This window comes from Euprymna scolopes, chromosome 34, assembly GCF_053919585.1.
Source record: "Euprymna scolopes isolate OS-2025 chromosome 34, ASM5391958v1, whole genome shotgun sequence".
In the NCBI taxonomy this organism is placed as follows: Eukaryota; Metazoa; Mollusca; class Cephalopoda; order Sepiida; family Sepiolidae; genus Euprymna; species Euprymna scolopes.
The window spans coordinates 30939965-30967032 of record NC_136515.1 but is presented as its reverse complement, the minus strand read 5'-3'; the positions used below and the strand labels follow the sequence as shown (position 1 = coordinate 30967032).

At 33.7% G+C, this 27068-nt stretch overlaps 1 protein-coding gene across 5 annotated transcripts in view; it reads left to right on the top strand.

The window, feature by feature from the left end:
* LOC145259152 (centrosomal protein of 135 kDa-like) overlaps positions 1-27068 on the top strand; it is a 493729-nt gene that overhangs the window by 68587 nt on the left and 398074 nt on the right. For 4 of the 5 annotated variants that reach the window (XM_080116863.1, XM_080116866.1, XM_080116865.1 and 1 more), the window contains exon 2: positions 25251-25603. In XM_080116863.1, coding sequence (XP_079972989.1) covers positions 25291-25603 — 313 coding nt within the window. In that variant the 5' untranslated portion in view covers positions 25251-25290. Of the gene's footprint in view, positions 1-6054; positions 6124-25250; positions 25604-27068 lie in introns of those variants that run through there. The other variant, XM_080116864.1, reaches the window with a different exon arrangement.

Sequence of the window (27068 nt, the reverse complement as noted above, 5' to 3'; positions counted from 1 at the left end):
TTTGAACGTGATTAGCTTCTAAAAATTCATCCCCATATACGATTGATCTTGCTCCCATCTCTTTTTTAGATTTTATTATTAAGGAAAACAAATTACTAAAAAATAAATCCTTCGATTCCAATTTTGATGAGTGAGGGCGAAACATGTCAATTGACTCGTTTGGATTTTTCTTTTTTTTTTTTCTTCCTTTATTTCCCTACTTTTATTTTTTAGTCGCTATCCATTTTCCTTTTCTCCTCTGTCTTTTTTTTTTTAATATAAAATGAATTCTGAAGGAATACGTCTTTCCTTCATGATTGCCTTAATAAAGTTTTGTACCCCCAAGAAAATCATGAAATATATGACTATATATATATATATATATATGTGTGTGTGTGTGTGTGTGTGTGTGTGTGTGTTTGACAATATATATATATATATATATATATATATATATATATATATATATATATATATATGCCGATTAAGCTACACTGAATATTCGGCATTTCATCCATTCTAGGATTCGTCAGGCTTATGCGCGAATTCTGTGGTTGTTTATCGTTTTTATATGGTTTTTGTCGTCATAGTATCGGGTTTTGAAATCTAAGATTCCTTAGATTTCAAAACCCGATACTATGACCACAAAAGTACATTCAATAATAAAAAACACAGTATAAAAACAACACTAGCGAATAAATACTGGGAACTCAAAGAAAGCGGACATTCGCCGGTAGTCGAATGGAAAATAATAAGACAAGCTACCACGTGTAGGCATTTAGACGACCCATGTAAATTATGCCTTCATGAAAAATTTGCTATCCTGTACTTTAAAGAACCCCCAAATCTATTAAACTGTAGAAGAGAAATAGCAAATAACTGTGTTCACAAAGTAAAATTTACTCTAGGATAGCGATACAAAATAGTTTTAAAACTAACAAAAACAATAGAAAATAAACAAATAAATAAATTAAATAAACATGAATATACATAAACGATCACACATATATGTATGTACACATATGTATATTTATATATATAAAAAAAAAAGAAAATGTCTGCCTTAAACCACTAACCTAGTTTTAAAACAGATCCTTTGTTCGATAAAATGCGTGCCCATTGGCTGATAGGAAGGGGCGCGGTGGATACTAGAAATCTGATTGGCTAACTAAAAACCTCAACAGAAGAGGACCATATAAAAACGATAAACAACCACAGAATTCGCGCATAAGCCTGATGAATCCTAGAGTGGATGAAACGCCGAATATTCAGTGTAGCTTAATCGCCATATATATTTTATAAATTACTAACTAGCTCTACCTACGTATTGAGCACTTTTGAAGTAAATACTTAAAGTTTACGGATAAATCTATACTTTCGTATATTAATTTTATGTGAGTAAATGAAGTAGTTATATATTTATATATATATATATATATATATATATATATATGTGTGTGTGTGTGTGTGGGACAATATATATATATATATATATATATATCTATATATATAAAAATGTAAAGTTGGTTCGTTCTAAACAAATAAAACCATGTTTATACGTTACCAATTTATTTGAAATTTTCAGACAACCCATTTTTAGAGTCGAGGTATGTTTTTATGTTATTAAAATAAATTTACCTAATTAAAATTAAAATATTAAATAAAATAAATATATTTATTTAATCGTTTCTGCGAATCTGTTCTGTTGATAAAACTGAACTTCCGGTTCGATTCATTTAACAGCCACGAATTGACGAAAGGTTTCATTTTCTGTTAACTCGATAAGTAAAAAAAACAAAACCAAAAAAAAACATATTTTATTTGTTTATCTTTCAAATTTTTTTAATTTACACATCTTTTCTTTATTATATAAGGCCAAAAAAAAAAAAAGTTTGTTGCTTGCTTTTGAGTTTTTTTTTTGTTTTTCTATATAAGATTACTCATGCAGAGAGTGATCCGTGCTGAAATAATGTTATTATTTAAAAAGTCATTCTTAACATAGGGAGGTAAGGATGTTTTGTACCTATTCTGTACTTTAACCTTACAATTGAATAAATAAAAAAAAAAAAACATATCGTAAAACGTTATTTAAACGTGGAAATATGATTTAAAAAATAGCGCGGATCGCTCTCTGCATTAGCACCATCTTTATTTATTGCTGTTGTTTCACGAATTTTCGGCCAACTATTCCTCTGGCCTTCATGAAAAGAAGTCCTTTTATAAATGTTCAGTAACTTTTTCCTTTTATTATTCTTAAAGAGTAAAACTTTTCTTATTCATGAAAGGAGTTAAGCCTACGTAAATAAATAAATGTTTGTACACGTGACAAATTATCAATAAATGGTTTAGTTACTTTTTTTAAAAAATGTTTGTAAAAGTGCGAAAGGCGACGTTGTTGTATACTCCCATGCTTAATTTCTATACTTATAGGTTTTTGGAATTTTTTTTCACTGGATTATTATTGATTGGACACTAATTAAACAGATTATTAAAAAAAAAATGTAAAAAAGAAATCATTATTTCGACATTTGAAAGTGGTGCTCACTTTTTAGTTACAACGTGCTGATAAATCAGTCACCCATTTTGTAAGCAATAAAAACGCGGTATATCAAAACCATAGAAAGTAAAAATAATGAGTCTCTACCGCATTTGTAAGTCAGAAATATATTTGTTTCTCAAAGAAAAAAAAATAGAGAGAACAGGACTTTTTTTTATTGTTTTCATGAAAATAAAGTTTCGAGATTTTTAATTATTTTTTTTTTTTTACTTATTTAGTCAGTTTGTGTTTTTTTTTTTTTTAATTGTTTTTGTGAAAGGTGAGTTTTTTTTCAAAAATTTTTTTAAAGTATTATAAATTTCACTAACATGCTGGAGAAATGTTTAATAATTTGGTAATTTTTAGATTAGGTCCACCTCCACAATTTTCCTTTCAATGACGACATTTATAGGTTTCCGAGTATGCTGAACACGCAAATTGCATTGAAATTTTGCGGAAATAAATAGTTGTATTATGCATTGTATTCTTCGGCGGCCATCTTTTTACGTGCACACGCGCCATAAACAAATACACACACGTAAAAAAGATGGCCGCCAAAGATTACAATGCATAATACAACTTTTTATATCTTGATAACTACTTATTTCTGCAAAATTTCGATGCGATTTTCGTATTCAGCATAGTCGAAAACCATTTCAAGTCGTCATTTAAAAGAAAATTGAGGAGGTGGACCTAATTTAAAAATTTACCAATAATTTTTAATCCCGTACGCCTCCCGATACATTGCTTCGTCAACATGCGACCATTTTATATCTCCCGAAGACACTTCCGTATTTAGAAAAAAAAAAAAATAAATAAATAAAAAGTGACCGATTTACCAGAACGTGGTAACTAAAAAGTGAGTATCCCTTTCAAATGTTGAAATGATTTTTTTTTTTCAATTTTTTTTCATAATCTGGTTAGTGTTCAATCAATAATAATCCAGTGAAAAAATTTCCAAAAACCTATCAGTATAGAAACTCCACCACGTAAGTAAATAAATAAAAAATGTTACGTGCACATGCGTTAGCCTTGACTAGGGGGGTACTAAGGGAACGACCATTAAATAATTCTGTGGGTCGCCATGGAACTCAACGCCCAAGGAGTATCAAAATAGTTTTCATGATATGAAGAAATTTTTTTTTTCCGAAAAGTGGGTGATCACTTTTCCATCTAAATTTAACTTAAAATTAGCGCCCACTTTCTGGCCACCTGAGGAAGGGGCATTTATTTTCGTGTTTATTGGCTTAAAGGTTTTTTTGACAAGGCAGTTTGGTACGCGAATGCATATTTAACAGTTTTCGTTTATGCTCACGCATAGCATAAACAAAGGCTACATCTGTGAAATGGAAAATAGTCCCAGAGTTCAGGGGTTAATACCATGCAAAAGAAATCAAACAAAAAGACTTTTTAGCCAAGAAACACACAGAAAGAAAAAAAAAATAGCGTCCATTTTTTTTCTATCGAATTCATTTGCTGTTTTTATTGAAAACTATTTTCCCCCGGATTTTTGATATAATTTTCCATTAAGGGCTGTGCGTCTCACGTTCGTAAATAACAAAATTTTTTTTGTAGATTTTGGTGTGCTAAAAACGAATCTGCAAACCGTTTCCGTCACAAAAAAATAGTTTTTATGATATGAAGAAATTACTTTTTCGAAAAAGTGGCGATCACTTTTCCATGTAAATTTAACTTAAAATGAGCACCCACTTTGTAGCCACCTGAGAGAGGGGGGATTTTTTCCATGTTTATTGGCTAAACAGCTTTCGTTTATGCTTATGCATAGCGTAAACGAAGGCTACGGCTGTTAAATGGAAAATAGTCCCAGAGTTCAGGGGTTATTACCATGCAAAAGAAATCAAACAAAAAACTTTTTAGCCAAGAAACAGAAAAATGCCCCTCTCTCAGGTGGCCAGAAAGTGGGTGCTCATTCTAAGTTAAATTTACATTGAAAAGTGATCACCCACTTTTCGAAAAAGTAATTTCATGAATGTCATGAAAACTTTTTTTGCTACGTAAACGGTTTGCAGATTCGTTTTTAGCACACCGAAATCTACAATAAAATATTTCGTTATATATGAACATGAAACGGGCCTTAAAGTAAAATAATACCGGATTTTTTTGAGCAGATTTGCCGTTTAGTTGTAATTCTCAAACCAGGTAATCACTAAAAGGGATTTTTAAAAGTCGTCACCTGTATCGAGCAAAAGTTTAAAACCACCGATTATATGCTAGCCTACATCATGGTAACATATATTGAGTGAGTTCCTAACAGTATTTTTAGTTTAAACTCATTTTCCCAAAATTTCCCCAAACTTAATGTGTTCGATACAGTCTGCCGCCATTTGTATTTTTCAGATATACCGATAAACATTGAATGTTTTTGAACCGATTATACATTACATAAAAACACTAAAATCTTATCCAGTTAGGTAGAACACTTACTTTTCTTGCCTTTGATAACATTTATTTGTTATATATTTATTTTTTGACAACTTCTTTGTATCTGTGTTTAGTAATATAAACCCTTTTCATTTAATGTAACGTTTAGTCGGCTCGAAAAACAGTGTTTATTGGTGTATTTGAAAGCTACAAATGGTGGTGGACACTGTTGATTACTTTAAGTTAGAGAAAGTGAGTTAAAACTAAAAAAACTATACAAAATACTGTCAGAAACCTACCGATTATGCCAGCCTATGTCATGGTAACATATGTTCGGTGAGTTTCAGGCACTGTATTTTATAGTTTTTAGTTTTCAACTTACTTTCCCAAACTTAACGTATTCAAAAGAATCCGCGACCATTTCTGTTTTTGGAGCCAATTAAACATTTTACATTACATAAAAACACTAAACAAATCCAATTAGGTAGAAACGTAAATTACCTTACCTTTGCTTTCATTTCTTTGTTTTTGGACGACTTTTTTGAATCTGTGTATAGTACCCCCCCTCCCCCCACCATCAACCAAATATTAATTACTAACTCACATTTTTTAAAACAACAACAAAAAAAAAAGCATTTAGCGTTTCAACATTTTTGCTACGTTCGGCTTCATCCACTGATTGTTGGTCAAGTCCAAAACATGAATGATTGACAGAAACTCTCGAGGATCCAGATCAAATTCTGCAAGAGTACCATTTTTTTCAGTTTCGCCGCCTTTTTCCCTTTTTGCAGTGGATTGCTGTACTAATATAAGAAACATGCATTTTCTCTTTTATTAAATTTTTCCATTACACCAAATTGAGCCACTGCAACGCGTGGCAGGGTACAGCTAGTATATATATAAAAACGTAAATTTGGTTTGTTACAAAAGAATAAAACCATATTTCTACGTTACCAATTTATTTGAAATTTTCAGACAACCCATCTTTAGAGTCGAGGCATGTTTTTATGTTATTAAAATAAATTTACCTCGCGAATTATTAAAATATTAAATAAAATAAATATATTTTTTTAACCGTTACTGCGAATCTGTTCTGTTGATAAAACTGAACTTCCGGTTCGATTCATTTCACAGCCACGAATTGACGTGCATGCGCGTAGCATAAACAGAAGCTGCAAAATGGTGGAAAGAAGTTCGTGGGTTCAGGGGTAAATACCATGCAAAAGGTAAATTTGCCCCAAGTTTGACTATCAGATTCGTTGTCAGCAACTTCAATTACCTGTAAAACAACAAGTTAGAGTGGTCGTGTTCTGTAGTAGCGTATCTGGATATTTACCTTTTTTTTTTCATGCTTAAAAGAAATAGCATTAATACAGTAAGTTAGGTAAAATTTGCATAGAATGCTCTGCTTTACGGTTGTAAAAATGGAACGGAAATTTGAATTTCGTTCCCTTTTAAATTCGGTACATTTTTACATTACGTCCAACTCATCATTCACATTCGACACGTCAACTTTATAGGTTTTCGGGTATTCTGGCAAGGTTAAGGGTGCATATTCCGAAAGCCGTTCTTAACATAGGTAGATTGGTAGGTGTGTAAGAAATTTCGTGAAAAATAGTGAATAATTCCACCCCCGTCTTTCCAAGCTTATAACTCCTCGAAAAATGTAACTCAAGCCCTAATTTTTTTTTCCAATTAAAGGAGCAAGGACTAAGGTTTCATTAAAAAAAAAACAAAAACAAAACATGTTTTTAAAAAAAAAAAAAGGTTTTAACTTCGGACTTTACAGGTAAATTTCTAAAAAACACTACTTTTTTTGTTTTAAATTTGAATATATTATTTATTGACCATTTCTCTTCAATTTGTGATATATAACACTTTGGTGAATAAATTATTTACTTTTTAATAGACATTTCAAAATGGGAGGCGTGAATTATTCTACCCCCTGTCTTTCCAAGCTTATAACTACTCGAAAAATGTAATTCAAGTCCTAATTTATTTTTTCAATTAAAGGAGCAAGGACCAAGGTTTCATAAAAAAAAACAAAAGAAAAACAAACAACGTGGTTTAATAAAACAGGTTTTAAACTTCGAACTTTACAGGTAAATTTCTAAAAAACACTACTTTTTTTGTTTTAAATTTGAATATATTACTTATTGACTTTTTCTCTTCAATTTGTGATATATAAAACTTTGGTGTGTAAATTAATTATTTACTTTTTACTAGACACTTGAAAATGGGGGGGGGGCGTGAATAAAAAAAAACGTTTGTCTAAAATATTATATTCGGTTTATTGGAAAGAGCATAAAATTTCACATTGACCCTGAAAATATCGTAAAAATAAGATCAATAGAAAAATTTTGATAGATTTTTAAAGTTTAAAAATTGAAAAATATTGAGTTCGTAAAATTCATTACTATTTTTTAAAAAATAAAAAAAAATATTTCTATTACTTTTAAAACAACTTTAATAGTTTATTTTGGAAGTATAATCCATAAAGAAAATAAACAACCCACTTTTAAAAGAGAAATTACGAGATTTTTATATTTTATTCGCAGTTTCGTGATAGGGGGGTAAAAAATTCCTACAAAAATTCTGATACATCTACTAGATTGGAGTGTTTATTCATTGTAAACGTACCCGACAACCTATAAATGGCGACATTTCCAATGTGAATGGTAAGCAGGACTTATGTAAAAAATAACAAAAAGATATACCAAACTGACTTTTTCGTTTAAAAATGGAATTATTTCCCTTTCGTTATTAACTTTTTTTTTTTTTATTTTTTTTTTAATAAATATTTTGTGTTTTATATACATAAAGTACAATTGTTGAACGTTACTGTTTTGATTATATTCGTTTGAAGGAGGGCACAATTAAAAAATTAAGAAAGATTAAAACGAAGCGAAATTTAAGTTTCCATTCCATTTTTACAACAACCATAAAACAGTGCATACTCAGCAAGTTTTATCATAATTTATAAGCATATTGAAACACTAAATCAACATTGTATTTATTTTTTGCATAATTAATGGTGGAAGTATTTTTCTGTTTATTTTCTTAACATCTGTTAAAAAAAAAATAATTTGTACATTCTCTTGAAAAAAAGAATAAAACTTTTCTCCTCTTTCACATGTGTTCCATTTTAACAAACTGAGCCACAGCAACGCGTAGCCGGGTACAGCTAGTATATTATATATATATATATATATATATATATATATATATATATATATATATATATATATATATATATAAAATGTAAGTCTTGGTTTGTTATAAGTGAATAAAACCATATTTCTACGTTACCAATTTATTTGAAATTTTTAGACAACCCATCTTTAGAGTCAAGGGATGTTTTTATGTTATTAAAATAAATTTACCTCACAAATTATTAAAATATTAAATAAAATAAATATATTTTCGGAACCGTTAGTGCGAACCTGTTTTGTTGATAAAACTGAACTTCCGGTTCGATTCATTTCACAGCCACGAATTGACGAAATGAAGTAGATTTCATTTTCTGTTTACTCTTTAAGTAAAAAAACAAAAAAAAACATAATTCATTTGTTTATCTTCCAAATTTTTTAATTTAAACATTTTTTCTTTATTACATAAGGCAAAAAAAAAAAAAGTTTGTCGCTTGCTTTTTGAGTTTTTTTTTTTTTTTTTTTTTTTTTCGATATAAGATTGGTTGGTAAAAGTACAGTTTTTTTTTTACGGATTGGTAACTTGCTTAAATAATATTTGGTGCTAATGCAAAGAGTGGTCCGCGCTACTTTTTAAATCGTATTTCCAGGTTTAATTAAAGTTTTATTATATGTTTTTTTATTCAATTGTAAGGTTAAACTACAGATTAGGTACAAATCACCCTCCCCTCCCCATGTTAAGAATGGCTTTTTAAATAATAACGTTATTATTTCAACATGGATCACTCTCTGCATGAGTACTGTACTTTCACCTAACAATTTAATAAACAAAACATGGTACTTATGCAGAGAAGGTACCGTGCTGAAATAACGCCATTAAGAAAGCCATTCTTAACATGGAAAGGGAGAGTGTTCTGTAACTATTTTATATTTTCACCTAACAATTCAATAAACAAAAGATAGTACTTATGCAGAGAAGGTACCGTGCTGAAATAATACCGTTATTTAGAAAGCTATTCTTAACATGGGGAGGGAGTTTTGCATCTATTCTATACTTTCACCTAACAGTTTAATAAACAAAAATAGATAGTACATATGCATAGAAAATACTGTGCTGAAATAATGTTATTTAGAAAGACATTCTTAACATGGGGATGGTATTTTGTAACTATTCTGTCCTTTCACCTAACAATTTAAAAACAAAACATGGTACTTATGCAGAGAAGCTACCCCGTTGAAATAATGACATTATTATTTAGAAAGCCATTCTTAACATGGGGATAGGGGTGTTTTGTAACTATTCTGGACTTTCACCTAACAATTTAATAAACAAAAGTTAAACTTAAACAGACAAGGAACAGTACTGAATCATTAACATTATTTAGAAAGCCATTCTTAACATGGGGAGGGAGGATGTTTTCTAACTATTCTGTACTTTCGGTGCTAATGCAGAGAGTGATTCACGCTATTTTTTAAATCGTATTTCCACGTTTAATTAAAGTTTTATGATATGTTTTTTATTCAATTGTAAGGTTAAAGTACAGAATAGGTATAAAAATCCCTCCCCATGTTAAGAATGGCTTTTTAAATAATAACGTTATTATTTCAGCACAGATCACTTTCTGCATGAATACCGATTAATGTTTTGTTCTTTGCTTTTTTTTACCGTATTTTTTTTTTTTTTTTTTTCAAGAAAACCTTTTTTTAACAAAGATTGAAAGTGCACGTTTTTTCTTTTTTTTTTACAGAAGTTGTTTTTATATAAGAAAATATGAATGCTTTTAAAGAAATTGGGTACTTCGTGCGCTTATTGATCCATGTTGAAATAATAACATTATTTAAAAAGCCATTCTTAATATTGGGAGAAGAGGGTGTTTTGTGCCTATTCTGTACTTTAACCTTACAATTGAATGAAAAAAACGGTAAATTTTTAGATTAGGTCCACCTCCACAATTTTCTTTTAAATGACGACTTTTGTAGGTTTTCGACTATACGGAAATCGCATTGAAATTTTGCAGAAATAATAGTTATCGAGATATTAAAAATTTGTATAATGCAGCCGTCTTTTTTACACGCTTGCGCGCGTCATAAATAAATCTACGCGCGTAACAAAGATGGCCGCCAAAGATTACAATGCATAAAACAACTATCTATATCTCGATAACTACTTATTTCTGCAAAATTTCAATGCGATTTCTATATTCAGCATAGTCGGAAACCTTTAATAGTCGTCATTTAAAAGAAAATTGTGGAGGTGGACCTAATCTAAAAAAAATACCAAAAAAACATAAAACTTTAATTAAGCTTGGAAATACGATTTTAAAAAATAGCGCGGATCAGTAAGTGCATTAGCACCCATTAATCGACTCACATGACCTTATTGCCAAATAAGGTCCGGCTACAATGTTGAACGCGCCGTTCACATTGTTTTTTTGTTTTTTTTCAAGTTAAATTCAACTTTCACAATATCATTTTTAATAATAAATTGTTAGTTAAAAAAGCACAGAATAGTTACAAAACACCAACCCCTCTCTATGGTAAGAATGTCTGAAAAAAATATTAGGTACTCATGTAGAGAGTGATCCATGCTGAAATAATAACGTTATTATTTAAAAAGCCATTCTTAACATGGGGAGGGGAGGGTGTTTTGTATCTATTCTGTACTTTAACCTTACAATTGAATAAAAAAACATATCATAAAACTTTAATTAAACTTGGAAATTCGATTTAAAAAATAGCGCGGATTAGTAAGTTCATTAGCACCAGAAATTGTTAGGTGAAATACAGAAAAGTTTCTACCAAGAAAACCATTATTTTTTTTTTTGCTTTTCTTACCAAGGGGAGGGGATGATGTTTTGTCACTATTCTGTGCTTTCAACTAACAATTTATTAAAAAACAAAAGGTAAATTTTCACATTAGGTCCACCTCCATAATTTTCAACATGGGTAGGGTATTCTGAAAGCCATTCTTAACATGGGGAGAATGGTGGTATTTATTCCAAAAGCCGTTTTTAAAAGACGAAAGACAGGTAAAAGGTTAAAACATGTGGTTAGGCATGGGTGTTGTTTATTCCGAAAGCCGTTCTTAATATGGGGAGGTTGGGAGTGTTTATTCATGGCCGTCAGTGAATTATAGTGCATAGTACAGGTCTTTATATCTCGAAAACTAATGGCCTCTGCAAATTTTAAATGAGATTTTCTTATTCAGCATAGTCGAAAATTGTGGAGGTGGACCTAATGTAAAAAAAAATACCCTCCCCCCAAAAAGATATCGTGAAATTTAAATTTAAGCGCGGTAACAAAAATAAAATTAGACAGAAAAATACACTTTGGGTTTGTACTTGCACAAAGACTTGAAAAAGTTGTCAACAAAAACAAATATATAACAAGTACATATTTTCAAAAGGCAAGATAAGTTCCTTTTCTACCTAATTGGATAATTTTTAGTGTTTTTATTGGGTTTGTACTACTGTACATATAGATTCGAAAAAGTTGTCAAAAAATAAATGTATAACAAATATTATCAAAGGCAAGATATGTTACTTTATTACCGAAATCGATAATTTTTTTTGTTTTTTTAATGCAAAAGTTTTATTCGGCTCAAAAAACACAGCGTTTACTGTTATATTTGAAAATTACAAATGGCGGCAGACTGTGTTAACACATTAGGTTTGGAAAAATGAGTTAAAACTAAAAAAAAAACTATACAAAATACTGTTAAAAACCACTGAATACATGTCTGCCTATGTCACAGTAACATATATTGAGTGAGTTCCTGACAGTATTTTGTATAGTTTTTTTAGTTTTAACTCATTTTCCCAAAGTTAATGTGTTCAACAGTCTGCTGCCATTTGTATGTTTCAAATATACAGATAAGCACTACATTTTTTCAAACCGTTTAAACATTTTACACTAAATAAAAACACTAAAATCTTATCCAGTTAGGTAGAAAAGTAACTTATCTTGCTTTTGATAACATTTATTTGTTATATTTATTTTTCAACAACTTTTTCGTTTCTGTGTTTAGTAATACATCGCCGTTTTATTTACTATAACGTTTAGTCGGCTCGAAGAACAGTGTTTATCAGTGTATTTGAAAAATACAAACGGTGATGGACACTGTTGATGATGTTAAGTTTGAGAAAATGATTTAAAACTAAAAAACTATACAAAATACTATCAGAAACCCACCGAATATGTCAGCCTATGTCACAATAACATATAATCAGTAGGTGTCTGACATTGTTTTGTATAGTGTTTAACTGATTTTCCCAAACTTAACGTTGTCCTGGATATGACCTTAAACTATATCCGATGGTAAGGGCCCCAGCTTGCAGGCTTTAGGGAGTGTGGAGCCACCCTTTAATTGCCATTGCTCCCAGGTCCACTCTGACCCGGAGTGGTAGCACCTGTGGGTTAAATAGAATACGACTTAAAAAACAAATATACTATATTAAAAAATCGTTCTTCAAAATCACCAGATTCGGCATTAAATAACCTGAAAAGGGTTGATATGCCATAAAACAAAACAACCAACCAACCAACCAAACTTAACGTATTCAACAGAGTCCGCGACCATTCGTCTTTTTCAAATACATAGATAAACACTGCGTTTTTGAGCCGATTAAACATTTTACATTAAATAAAAACGCTAAAAAATTATCCAGTTAGATAGAAACGTAATTTACCTTACCTTTGTTTTCATTTATTCATTTTTGAACAACTTTTTCGAATCTGTGTATAGTAACACCCCCCCTTACCCAAATATTTATTAAAAACTTACATTTTTGAATACAATAAAAAAGAAAACTATTTAGCATTTCAATGATTTAGCAACTTTCGGCTTAATCCACTGAAGGTTGGTCGAGCCCAAGCCATGATTGATGGTAACTACCGAGGATCCGGATCCAATTCTGCGAGAGTACCATATTTTTTTTCATTTTCGCCTTTTTGGAGTGGATTGCTGTACTCAGAATATAAGAAACATGCATTTTCTCTTTTTATTAGAATTTTCCATTACACGAAATTAAGCCACAGCAATGCGTGGCAGGGTACAGCCAGTATATATATATATATATATATATATATATATATATATATTAAAGAGTTTATTTGTGGTACAGAATTTACAAATGACAGAAAAAGGAATTCTTTTGGACCCTAGACGTCTTTCACCATCTTCATCAGGGGCAAACGATGGCATTTTTTTATCCTTTTTAAAAAAGAAAATATGGGGAAGAAATTAAAATTAATGATGAAAATGAAAACAACTTATTTATAATTATAATAAAATATATGTACAGGGAAAAGGGAACGATAAAATAAAATAAATTAACATATGTATTTATATATATATATATATATATCATCATCATGACGGGCTCCTTGCCCGGACCAATGTGACTCTTCCTCTCCAGAGTTTCCTGTCTTCCATCAGCTGCCGCAGATCTTCAGGTTCACAGTTGGCATCATGTGCTATTTGCTGGATGTACGTGGATCTTGTGCGTCCATGTTGTGGAGTCCATAGCAATACAACACTCACCAATTCATGCTTGCTCCTCAGAAAATGACCAGCAAATCGTAAGCATCTGTCATCCCCTTCAGCCGGTCGGTTGAGACGATCGTCGACCTCAGAACTTTTCCACTCAAATTACGGCAGCCTGAAAACGGCCCGACTCTGGCGGTTTGCAGCTCACTATTTTCGTCCTTCCAGTGACCACTGCCGGTGATAATTCTTAGCCGTTTTAATGTTGCTGGTATTGGTAGTAACAGAATTATCAGTTGATCGTCTAAATGTATACTCCGGACCTGACGTTGTGTACCCGCTTACCGGCGAACATCGCTGATAAGAGAGCCGTGGATTTTAGTATGGTGAAAAAGGACATAAAAACAATTCCACACACGAATAAACAATTAATCTGGGTTTATTCACAATAATAATGGTCTAATAATATTTCAGAGTTTGAAGGAAGTTGGCTGTAGCTATTTTGAAACGGTAGCTTGTGACTCGAGTTCAGATAAGTTTTTCGGCCATTGGAGATACGTGTTTTAAGTCAAAAGCCCTCTCTGCCCGACTTTAACACTATCTGAATTCGCCAAAATCGAATTCTCTCTTTTTCTCTCTTCTCCTTCTTTTCTTTTTACTTCTCCTTCTTTTCTTTTTACTTTTTTTTTGTTCGAGGAATATATACATATCCATCAATGCCCTTTAAACATCACGAGTTTGTATATGTTTACAACAAGAAAACTTGCCTGTCATCAGCTTTCAAACCTTGTTTTCTAAAATAAACAACCGCCTGTCATTTCATCTCGAATTCTGTGTTTCGAAATAAACAGCCACCTCACTCCAAACTCTGACCGTTACAACAATAAGTATCTCTTGACATACTTTTTCCTTTGTCTGTTCTAACCACAGAGTCATTTGATCGTCCTATTTTTTTGTTCTTTTGGCTCTTTCTCTAACGGCATATCAACCCCATAACTTAGTTACATACCTCCCCCACTTAAAAGAAACAATATTGGACTCAATATTTTTTCTAACCCACTTCTTCTTTCTGGGCCTTAATACCATGGCTCTTTGTGGTTTTACAATTTATAATAATTCATCAATTGGATTCATTCTTAAAGAAAAAAACTTTATCGTTCATGCACATGCAAAAAGTTCTCTTTTAGAGTTTAGCGTTTTTCAAATCTGCTTTCAGTTCATACGATTGCCCATAAACCTCATTAATTTTTTTAATTAATTTTTTTTTATTTTTTATATATATATACATATACACATTTCAATGCATGCAACTATTTAGTCAATAGTCCATTTTTTCTTGGATTTCATTCCATGGCTCTTTCTTGGTTATCCGGCTTCTTCACATATGTATCTCCAACGTTGGTAGGGTATTAGATGCGGGGTTCACTGGTAGTCTTGATTCTGTACCAGATTGATCAGGTGTGGTGTTTTTATCAGAAACCACGGTAGCATCCCTCACTTCATGCTCATCCCTATTCATTTCAAACAACGAATGGACTTTTCCTTTTAAGCGCTCTAATTGAGGGTTACTCTTGTCCTTATCTATTTTATTAGCATCCTTTCTAGCCCTTAGGAGGCTATTGATGTAGCTAACTCTCCTTTTCCCATACACTAGAAAAGCTATTATCATTATCACGACCAAGATGATTATTGTAGGATTTAACCATTTACTTACTTTTTCCCATCGCCATTTTTCTGGTTCATTACCATCCTTCACTGCTCGTAACTCATCTAATAACTCGCTCATATCGATCTTTCCGCCCAGTTTCAAAAGAGGTGGAATTTTGCGAGCTTTTATCTTCGGAAATTCCTTAGTGATAGGTGTCCATACCTTTGACCAATTTACACGCGGTATTCTAGTTAATGACAGAAAGTCATTTCTGAGTTCAAACTTCTCTTTAAATCTGTAGGACGGCAAGATCTCTAGAGTTGGGCCAAACGCTGCGCAACTCATAGGTAGATCTATAATGGTCATAGGTGGATGAATAAGTATTTCCCCTTGTTGCCGTCCCTTACAGACTTTCGACAACTTCCGTTCACTAGTTGAGGCAACTGCCCAAACACCATCAGATAGATGTATAGCTTGGGGGGTTAGTATATCAATCGACACCTCTGCTTCACAATATTTATCGATCCCCTCATCATTACCTTGGAATAATTGAACTACGCATAACTTGTGTCTGTTAGTTGCATAGATGGGACTTTCTACTGCACAAACTCTTAGTGCATTCATCTTACACGCTAGTGCTTCGCTAGGTGACAACACTATGAATTTGGTTCGGGCTAGGTTAAAAGCTATTCCTTCGGTTTCAACTTTGTACCTTGCTACTGCTCTCCTCTCAGTGACATTAGTAGGAAACGGTATCGGTAAATTAATTACATTAAATACTTCAAAGTCGCTATTTCTATCCAATAAAGCAAACTCAACCATTACGTAAATCTTATTTTGTAACATCGTAGCACAACTCAAGGTTTTATAATATTCCCATAGACTCTTCTTTGGATCTACTGGTAAGCGTAAAGTATGTGGCAAGTCTGCCTGAAGCATCCCAAGTATTGTTTTTAAGTCTTTGGGGGGTATGATGCTCGGTGACATGTGCGAATTGTGTCCTAACATGTTCCATTGCCACTGTCAATAACTGAATTGATGAGTCGAGTTGGTTTGTCATCGTCATCAGTTCCAGTATTTGCTTAGTTACAGCCTCTACCATACTTATTCTTCTAGCCATAAAAGTCAAACTTTCGTTTAGGCTGACGACTGTATGGGATAGCCAGTTTATTCTTTGTCTATGTTCTGTCAGTTCGTATCTAGTAACGTTCACTATTGATAAGCTTTCCTCTATGACGTGCTTTATCTTCTGTTGATTTTCCTCTAAACTGCTTATATGCCTTTCTAATACTTCTGTGTCACTCTCCGATACGGTCCCGAATAATACGTGTAGTGTTTTACCTACGAAAGGAAGTATAGATCTCTTTCTAACTCGTTTTTTGGTCCCATCTGCTGCTAGCAATCCAATATCCCTAAAATATCCTCCAATGTATCGGAGTCTTTGTTTCATCTTATCTAACCGTCCTCCTAGTGATACAAATAACGCTGTATTAGAATTTATCCCAAGTTTTGATTGATTTTTTTTGCATCTGCAGCTTTAAGTGCGCTGCTAAGTTAACTTCGTCTTCTAGTTCCATTTGAACCTTCCGATACGCTCTCAGATCAATGACGAACGTCAGGATTCACTTAGAATGAGTAATCGTTACCTCGCTGGTCTTCTAAAATACTGTACTGTGTGTGTGGCGTAACGCTACTGTCAATCCAACCATCACCGCCATCATCATTATTAGACGCCGCATCCTACAAATACACATAGTAACGTTCCTTTATTATTTGTTCCATTTTATTTTTAGTCACTCAATTCCAGTTCCATAAATAACTTAACGAAAGAATCAGTTTCATCCTCTTCGTCTTCCTTATCCTCTTCATCACTATTTGTAACTTTCCCCGTTTTAGAGATAACATTGATAGGTCGTCTTACACTGCTTCGCAAAAGTCTAGGTCCCCTAACATCGCCTATTACCTCTGGGGGCTGTGTTGACGGAATCGCATTGCTCTCTGATTCTTCAGCCCTATTCTCATTACCAGCCTCTCTATCTCTCAGTACCGATAGTGGAATATCATCTTCAGATTCCCAACCTTCCGAATCTGGAGGCGTAGTTGTTATCTCTGGTAGCGAGTCGGTATTCTCTACCTCAAATTCTAACTCTAACTCCTGTTCATCCGCTACCTCATCAGCCCACCTATCCGTATCTTCCCAATCTCCTTCCGGATCTATCAGGGTGGCTTTCCTTACGGGTCTATCTGTCTGTATATTAGGCATTTTCCACTCCCTAATATTGGCTTCACAGATGTCTGACGCGTGAACCCTCTTCGTTCTATTCGTCAGTTGATCCCATATTTTATATGTCACTGGTCCCGTTTGTTTTACTATCCTATAGTACGGTTTCCATCTAGGATCTAATTTTCCTTTTCTAACCTGTGCTCTGTAGTATACTGGGTCGCCAACGTCATATGTTTTCTTGACCCTTCCATCATTGACTCTTTTTACAACTGTCCCACAAATGCCCGCTCTTCCCAAACCCCTGGCATGTCTCCTTCTTCCTTAGTGGACAGCTAGTTGCTGTGTGCCCTCTTTCCTTATACTCGTCACACCGTACGAACTCTTTCGCCTTGCAACTTTGAATTAAGTGTTCTTCACTGCCGCACTTAAAACACTTAGGCCTCAGCATGCAGGCCCTCTTTGGATGTCCCGGGCGGCCACAGTTGAAACAGTGCACCCCGTCTCTGCACTGGTAACTATAGTGCCCCTCTTTTCCGCAATTGTAGCATTTTAATTTTAAAGCCCCATCTATGCTTTTCCGGACATTCTTATCTCTCCTAGGGGTCACCCGCCCTTTCGCTATTGGGGCAACCCTAACTAGTTTAAAGATTTCCTTGTTGGAATCTTCTTAGGGGACGTGAGTTTTAATTTGGGTCCGGGTGGATTCTTTCTATCCCTATTCCTACATTTATGTGCCCTGTGCCCTTCTTTCTGGCAAACAAAGCACACTAGACCCCTCTTAAAGTTGGGATGGGGTATGTGTCTCCCCCCTCCCCTTAAGTCCCAGTGTTCTGGATTCGAGGCTTCTTCTTCCCCACTCTGGTGAAGCTCAGGGCACTTTGCTCGGATGTGTCCTCGTCGACCGCATCCATAGCAGACCTTCAACCAGGTTGTCTGGTTCTCCTCTAATTTTCCTAATCTCAGGAGAAGGGCTTCAGCTCTTCGAGCCTGTACAAAGGCCTCCTCCAACGTGTTAGGCTGTGCCCTTGCCACGTCCTCACGCAACAGGGAATTGCTCAAAGCGTCCGTGAAGAACTCTGCCAGCTGGGCCTGGGTAGCCGGATCATTTCTCCGATCTTGATCTGGGTAAGCTACCTTAGCGAGAACGCTCATGTGTCCCTCTAGGTGAGCGATGGATTCGCCACCCCTCTGCTGTCTCACACCTACCAGCGCTCGAGCTGCCTCCGTTCGGTTTGAGTGACTGCCGAAGTGCCGCTGGATGTCATTTTCAAACATCTTCCAGTTGGTTTGGGATTTGTATTTATCCAAATACTCTCCAATCCATTCTGAAGCAGCATCCTCGGTATAGTCGTATGCCAGTGAAATCATATCGGCATCCGACAGGTTATAGATGCGCCCTTTCTTCTCTATTGCTTTGAGCCAGGGTCCCAACTTCACAGCCAAACCTGTGAACAGTGGGACTCTGGATCCCGTTACGTTAAGTTTTGGGGTTAGTCGTCTCCCTTCTTCAATCCTACGCCCTAACTCCACTACAGACCTACCGTTTTCATTGGTCATGGTGGTAGTCCTAGCGGATTACGTATTAAATAACAATAGACAAAACAAAAAAAATATAAGCGCTGTTTGAAAAAGCCCACAAGAAGTCCAAAAATGAATACCGACAAGCAAAAGAAAGTGATAAGAACGAAAATAAGGTGGTTTCCTACCTGATCGCTGACATGTTGTTGGTTCTGCGCTGCTTTTGTTGACTCGCTTGTTGGGAGGTCCCACCTGTTGTAAACAGTAAACCTCCTGTTTTTTTTTGTTTATTTTGAATCCGTCTGCCTGGTTAGCTAACACACCTTCTTCCTGATTTCGATAATCCTTGGTCAACGGCCACCAAATGTCACCGCCTTCAGCCGGTCGATTGAGACGATCGTCGACCTCAGAACTCTTCCACTCCAATTACGGCAGCCTGAAAACGGCCCGACTCTGGCGGTTTGCAGCTCACTATTTTCGTCCTTCCAGTGACCACTACCGGTGATAATTCTTAGCCGTTTTAATGTTGCTGGTATTGGTAGTGACAGAATTATCAGTTGATCGTCTAAATTTATACTCCGGACCTGACGTTGTGTACCCGCTTACCGGCGAACATCGCTGATAAGAGAGCCGTGTGGTGAAAAAGGACATAAAAACGATTCCACACATGAATAAAAAATTAATCTGGGTTTATTCACAATAATAATGGTCTAATAATATTTCAGAGTTTGAAGGAAGTTGGCTGTAGCTATTTTGAAACGGTAGCTTGTGACTCGAGTTCAGATAAGTTTTTCGGCCATTGGAGATACGTGTTTTAAGTCAAAAGCCCTCTCTGCCCGACTTTAACACTATCTGAATTCGCCAAAATCGAATTCTCTCTTTTTCTCTCTTCTCCTTCTTTTCTTTTTACGGTGTTCGAGGAATTATACATATCCATCAATGCCCTTTAAACATCATGAGTTTGTATATGTTTACAACAAGAAAACTTGCCTGTCATCAGCTTTCAAACCTTGTTTTCTAAAATAAACAATCGCCTGTCATTTCATCTCGAATTCTGTGTTTCAAAATAAACAGCCAGCTCACTCCAAACTCTGACCGTTACAACAATAAGTATCTCTTGACATACTTTTTCCTTTGTCTGTTCTAACCACAGAGTCATTTGATCGTCCTATTTTTTTGTTCTTTTGGCTCTTTCTCTAACGGCATATCAACCCCATAACTTGGTTACACATCTTTCTCTGATGATATTAGATATGGCAGGTAGTTTGCCATAAAGTTGCTGCTTCGTGGGATGATTTTGCCAAGATATATTTAATACTGTTCAAAGCGTATGGGTGTATGTGCTGTCTAGTTTTCTTTCCAATCTTTTGGTGAGTGTCCAGGTTGTAGCACCATAAACAAGGACAAACTTTACCACTGCCCTGAAGAACTGCCTTTTCAGTTTGTTAGTTAGTCCTGAAATCCACACTGAACGGCCCATGCTTTTGAGATGCAAATTTCGATATCTCTCTCTGTGGAAGCTATGTTGCTACCCAAATATGTAAACTCAGCAACTTCTTTCAGTGTTGATTCAATCAGAGCCCTGATCTCTCCTTTCGCATTGAAAGAATATATATATAATAAAAATTATTCAAAAAAAATAATTAAACTATCACGAATGGGGAATGTTATCCCGTATAAAACTAGGGGGGGGGGATAAAACGGGGGTAGGATCATATCCAAAGTATCTCTATAATTCGCTTAAAAGGTCTAGGATATTCACAAACCGTTTCTGCCCTGCAGAGAGAAGGTTTGAGGTGTGCAGTGGAGACGGATTTGAGAGTTCTCAAATGACTACTCGATCGGCCTCAAAATAAAATTGAATAATAAAACTATGGGACAATTTGGCATGAGAGATACATTTAGAAATATATCGAGGAGTTACATTATTTCTAAACAAGATTTAAGAAAGGGGATAAAGTGTTTAAGGTGAGAAATTTTCTTTTTTAAAGCGTTGCCCTGGTGATTGGAGGTGTGTGTTGATCAAAAAAAAACACAAAAGAATAAGTGGTAGAATGCAGGCAGGTTCGAACCCGTGACGCGAAGACTGAAAAGAAAGTAAAAGAAAATCTGACATCTTACCACTACCCCATGACACAACCAGAAGTCTAAAGCGTTCAAATTTAACGTAGTCAATCAAAGACAAAAGATGACTTGCAGAAATGGCGGTTTTAAACCTCCTTGAAAGCAAATTAGACACAAGGTTATTTAATAATGTCGGTGGGGGGGAGGACCAGCTCCCCCAAAAAGGGGGCACTCTGGCAGTATCCAAATAAATAGTAATTGTATCAGTGCGGAGGCTTTCTCCTACATTAACCAAGGACCAATTACAGAAAGATATTACCCAGTGTTTGTGTTTGCATTCGAATAGTTTTGCTTTATTTATACGAAAAAGACAAACAGACACTGGAGATGACGGCACGATGAGAATTTTGTTTAACTCAATCAAAAAAAAGATAGAGACAACGTCCATTTGCGAATGTGAGACATTACGATCTGGGAAGTATTTGAAAACTTCTCATGAATTGATGCGAAACTTCTCATCAATTGATGCGAAAAGCCTTTCGTGGACATATACAAACACTCATACCCATTTTGCCCTTTATATAATAGACTAGTAGGGCTACCTGGCGTTACTTGGGACCATATAAACAATGAGAAAATTGAAGTTGATTTTTAACATTTTTGTTAGTCTTAGGATAGAGGAATTTTTAATGTCTATGTATCATTTGCTATTTCGAGTAAAAGAATATTTTACCTACCCTTGGACGGGTATTACACATGTATGAAATAATTGTACCTTCCCCAGGATAGGTAATTTACAGCATGTATATGAAATAATTTTACCTTCGCGATGATGGGTAATGTACAACACATATTTAAAATAAGTTTACCTGCCCTCGAATGGGTAATTTAAATACATATATAAAACAATATACTCTGGACTGGTATTGTGAAATAATTTCTTTTCCCACCAAGGCTACCATAATTTTAAGAAAATTAAAATCATTTTTAGAAGATGGATCATTAAGATTTCCAAATTAATATATAAATACATTGTCTTGGTCAATGATTTGGCAACCCTTGCTTCACCATAAATTTCAACATTACTGGGTTTCTTTCCTTCCTCACTATCGGCACTAATTGTAACTGTAAGAAAAATTGTCATTTTCGGAAGATGTCTCAGCATGATTTTCCAATTAATTACATTGACACAGTTAAGTGATTAGACAATCCTGGCTTCATTATCAAATTCCACATTACTGTTTTTCATTTTCTTTCTCCACTATTGACACCAAAATGTTTTAAAAAAGACGTCATTTTCGGAAGATTACTCCGCAGGTTTTACAAACAAATACCCAAATATGTTGAGAAGCTTAGTGATTAGGCAACCCTTGCTTCACTACAAAATTCCACATTACTGTGTTCTTTCCCTCACGACTACCGACACCGTCATTTTAAGTGAAATGATATCATTTCTTGACCATAACTCAGCAGGTTTTCCAAATAATTACATTAATGAATTGACATGTATAATGATTAGGCTACTTTTACTTTGTCACAATTTTCAGTATTAATGTAGTCCCCCCACCACTGCCACCACCGACAACAAGAGAAATGATGTAATTTCCGGAATATGATTCCACAGATATTCCATATTTTTAAAATATGATATTGCGGGAGATTGCATTGTGTCCCCAAAATGGACATTACTCCCTCCAGTAACTGCTCTGTATCCTGTTATTTCTGATACTCTGGACGAACTGAGAACCAGGAAATAGTTTGGTCTTGCCTGTCTTTCCTCAAGGTAGCAAGAACATCATTTGTTGGAACCACAGACACAAATGGTTCCACTTCTAGTGTATGGAGTTGAATCTTAGAATGATGAAATAAGTCACATGGAAGATACAGCTTATTTCTATTTAAAGCACAAATTGATCAAAGCCACTTTTTCTAGGGGATATCGCAAATTATTTGCATAGCTGGAATCCAGAGTTGCAGTTATTTAGAAGTATTTTAAATAAAAAATCCAGCCACAATTACATTCCAAGATCATGTGTTTAAAAATAGTTGTACATATTTATTTAGTCAAAATTATCAATTGCATCTTGTGAACTCTCCAACATTAAAATATACAATAAAACTCTATAAATTGCTAAACTCGATAATTTTTGCTTGTAAATATTTTTTTTTCTAAATTATTTTTGGTGATTTTTGAAATGTATACTAATTTTGACATGACCTATAAGTATGTAATAATATTTTCATATGTTGGTTCAAAAGATCACCAATCTACACAAACATCCTCTTTTATTTTTATTTTTAACTCTGCGAATATTACTTGTGATTTGTATCTTTGTTTCTAATTTTGAATTATTCTGGTTTAAATTTTGTTCAGCTAAATGCAAAATAACTAAATTTCCAAATCAAGTTTTAAAACATTTGTCATACAATGTTTGAATTTAGCTTATACTGTGGAGTAATTCCAGGTTGCAATTTATCATTGTAATTTTATCTTGTAAAATCCTAGTTAGTCTACATATAATGTTCTGCAGTGTTAACAACTTCTCTGAACGAAACTAAATATTAAATGCAACTATTTACAGCATTTGATAATTGTGTATGTGGTTATCACTCTTGATAATTACATTAAAATCGTAGATTGTCATTTCAATGTTTAATCTGAAACTTTTTGAATTTATATCAATCAAGATTTGTAGTTTATACAATGATTTTTTTAACATTTATATTGTAAAGATTTAATTCATTCCATACTATTTTCATTATCATATTCAATAAATATGTAAAAATTTTCATAATAATTATTTGATTATTATGAATATGAATCAATTTCACTCGGCTATTTTGAAGTTCTGTACTTGTCATTCATTTATTTTCTTTTTATTACTAACACGATTCTATGAATTATATTGTTTTTACATTTGTCACAACTGGCTATAAAAAGTCATGATGGACAAAAGTTGATTAATCAATTAACATTTCTGACAAAGTGATTACATTTTTGTTTTTATTCATTGATTTCTGATAGAAGAAAAGCCAACCAAGCTGATTGCTGCAGCTAATTTAAAACAGTGCTTACTCGGCTATAATTGAATAATTGTTAAAAAAAAAAAAAGGAAAACAATCTTGTTTGGATGATATTGGCAACAGAGAGATGTGCGATCTTGTTGAGCTGAAGATTTTCAGTTAGAAATTACAACTGAGTTTTACAAAATATTTCTACAATATTATCAAATGTTTCAGAAAACAAGAATAGAATATGTAATATAATTATAAAATGGTAGGCATGATTATTCTAATGGAAGCCAATATCAATATTATCAAATGGCCAGAAAATAATATCATTAGCTAAGAACAAATTAGTATCTTTTATAGGATTTATCATAAGTAATTTAATAATGATAAATTTAAAATGAGAGACGAGGGGGAGTGGAGGAGAATCCAAATGAAATAGTAATTCCATAATATAGGCACAAGTGACAACAAGTCATTTTCCTTTAAGTATAACTATTGGACTAATACAGGGTGACCCCCAAAAAACGGACCCAACTCTAATTAGGCCCCGTTTCTTAGTGTTTTGTCTAAATGAAATGAAACTTTGGTGACAACTAGTTTATTATATTACAAAACATCACATCAAAACACTAGGGTCTTTGGCCTTTTTTTCTCTGTTCTACAGCATATGTTCTAGATGGCCTCCATTTAGCTTTTTTTTGTTTTTGGGGTCACCCTGTATTTCTCTAAATCCTGTTTCTCATAGAAGAGATGTTGCCAATATTTCTCTATTCTATTGATATGCCCTGATAGCTTGGTTGAGCTCTAATCTTTACCTTCCCCTGGAATATGTTATCTTGTGACTACTTTCCTACAGACTAAGACATAGTTATTTTCATGTTCAATGTCAATGAATATCTAGAGTTGTCTTCTGAATTAATCAAACATTGTTTTCCATCCTTTCATAGTATTATTTCATCATCCAATTGAAAATCTCATTAACCCTTATCCGTGAGTAATATATTTTCCATCATTTGTACTAACAAGTTGCCTGTTCCTTAGCCATTTCTTTACACAAACAATGATGTCATGCTGGTTTTCAAGAATAAACTTAATCTGCATTACAATGTTATGCCAATCTCAGACAAAATGAGAGGAAAATCATCTGCATTGTTATATCAAATCAAATAAGCTGATAAGAGATGGAGGTGTTATTAAATATTGTAAATTCATATTCCATCTTCTAATTTCATTGTTTTATTTATTCTTTACAGTTATTTCTTTTAATGGTGATGGGATGAAAATCTTTCTGTGATGGCATCCCAAGGACCCATGGAAGCTACACAAAAATTGAAAAACCTTCGGCATCGCCTTGATCAACTTGGTTACAAGGAAGTTCTGGCGATTGAGTCATTGCCTCTGGTTGAGCGTCTATTTTTAGACCTTGTGAAAACCATTGAAAATCTCCGCAAGACAAAGGCAGAGCAAGGGAAAAAAGATAATCCAGAAGAGGATGCTTCCAATGTTGAATATTATAAAAATGATAATGCCAAATTGGTCAAAGAGAATCTGGCATTGAATCAGAAATTGATTAAGCAGAAAGAAGAACATGATGTTCTTTTAAATGGTAAGTTCTTATTATTCATCTATACAGAGAAGAGGTTTTTATAACTTTAATTAAATAATCACATCATCATTATCTTTTAGATGAAGGGGAAAATATTAACCATAAATAAGTTCAGCGGCATATATCTGGTAACTCTCTCTTTTTATTCCATATTTTAAGTATAGAGGAGAAAACAGTATATTCTAAAGAAGGGAGAGTGAAAAGACTAAAAGCTATCTTTACTGGAAATAAACACACATTGATTTGTTGTAAATTACTGAAAAGTCTATAGTTTAATCGAAATGAAAAGAAAAGTAATTTTCTAGATTAAAGTTATAATCTCCTCTTACTTGCAGTCAGCACAAGAATTTAAAATAGTTTCTTTTCACTAAACTGGATCTATTAGCCATCATCATCTATATATATAAATCTAAAACTTTTGAAAGACGGAACCAGACTTCATAAATTTGGTATCATATCGAAGCCCCATATCCCGGATGACAAATATCGAAATTTCACGTCAAACGGACTAGTAGAAAGGGGTGAACTGATCGTTTTTCTCCCAGGGGGGCCCCAAAAAAACCTGTCATTTTAATGTTGTTATTACGTAATTCTTGAATGATCCAAAAGCGCTTAGTCATGTCACGTGACGTGACGTCAACATCCAGTAATGGCGAACAAATGTAAATAACAACTTTCTTTTACCGATACTTTTGTAATTTCTCTTCTCCTTCGTTCTATATATTATTAAACTTCATGACAATGTCTCCAACGTGATTAACTGGTTAAAAAAAGTATTTATACAAGAGTTTTAACGAAAAATGTCAGGAAAAAATGTACAGGAATAAAAAAATTCAGCTTTCAATATATTCGTCGATAATAAAACCGATCTTTATATTTACGCTAGCCATTTTGTATATTACCACGTGACCTCCTATCTCTTAAACTGGAGGGGGGGATCCACTTGAATCCAACAAAACCAGTAAATTTTTTTTTCTATTATATATGCATTATTTTCTATAAAATTAAGTGTAGACTTTATAATTAAAACAAAAAATGTTATTCATACGTCAAAAAAAAAAAACGCTTAGTCATGTCACGTGATGTGACGTCAACATCCACTAATGGCGAACAATTGTAAATAACAACTTTTTTCACAAAACCAACACCGTCTTTCTCTTTTTTCTCTCTCTCTCTCTCTCACCCACTTACTCTTCCCTCTCTCTAACCCTCTTTCTCTTGACGTCACACCACTGTTAAACTGTGGGGGAGGGAAGAGGCAGCTTCAAAACCAACAAAAACAGTGCACCCATTCCCAGGCATTATCTCCTATGGATGCACATTTTATTAGAACCGCTTGTGTCCTCTTTCCTAACTTTCTCTCTATCACCATATTTCTCTCTCTCTCTCACTCTCTTCTCTCTCTCTCTCTCTCTAGACCTCTTTCTCTTCTCTTTCTCTCTCTCAGCCTCTTTATCTACTCTCT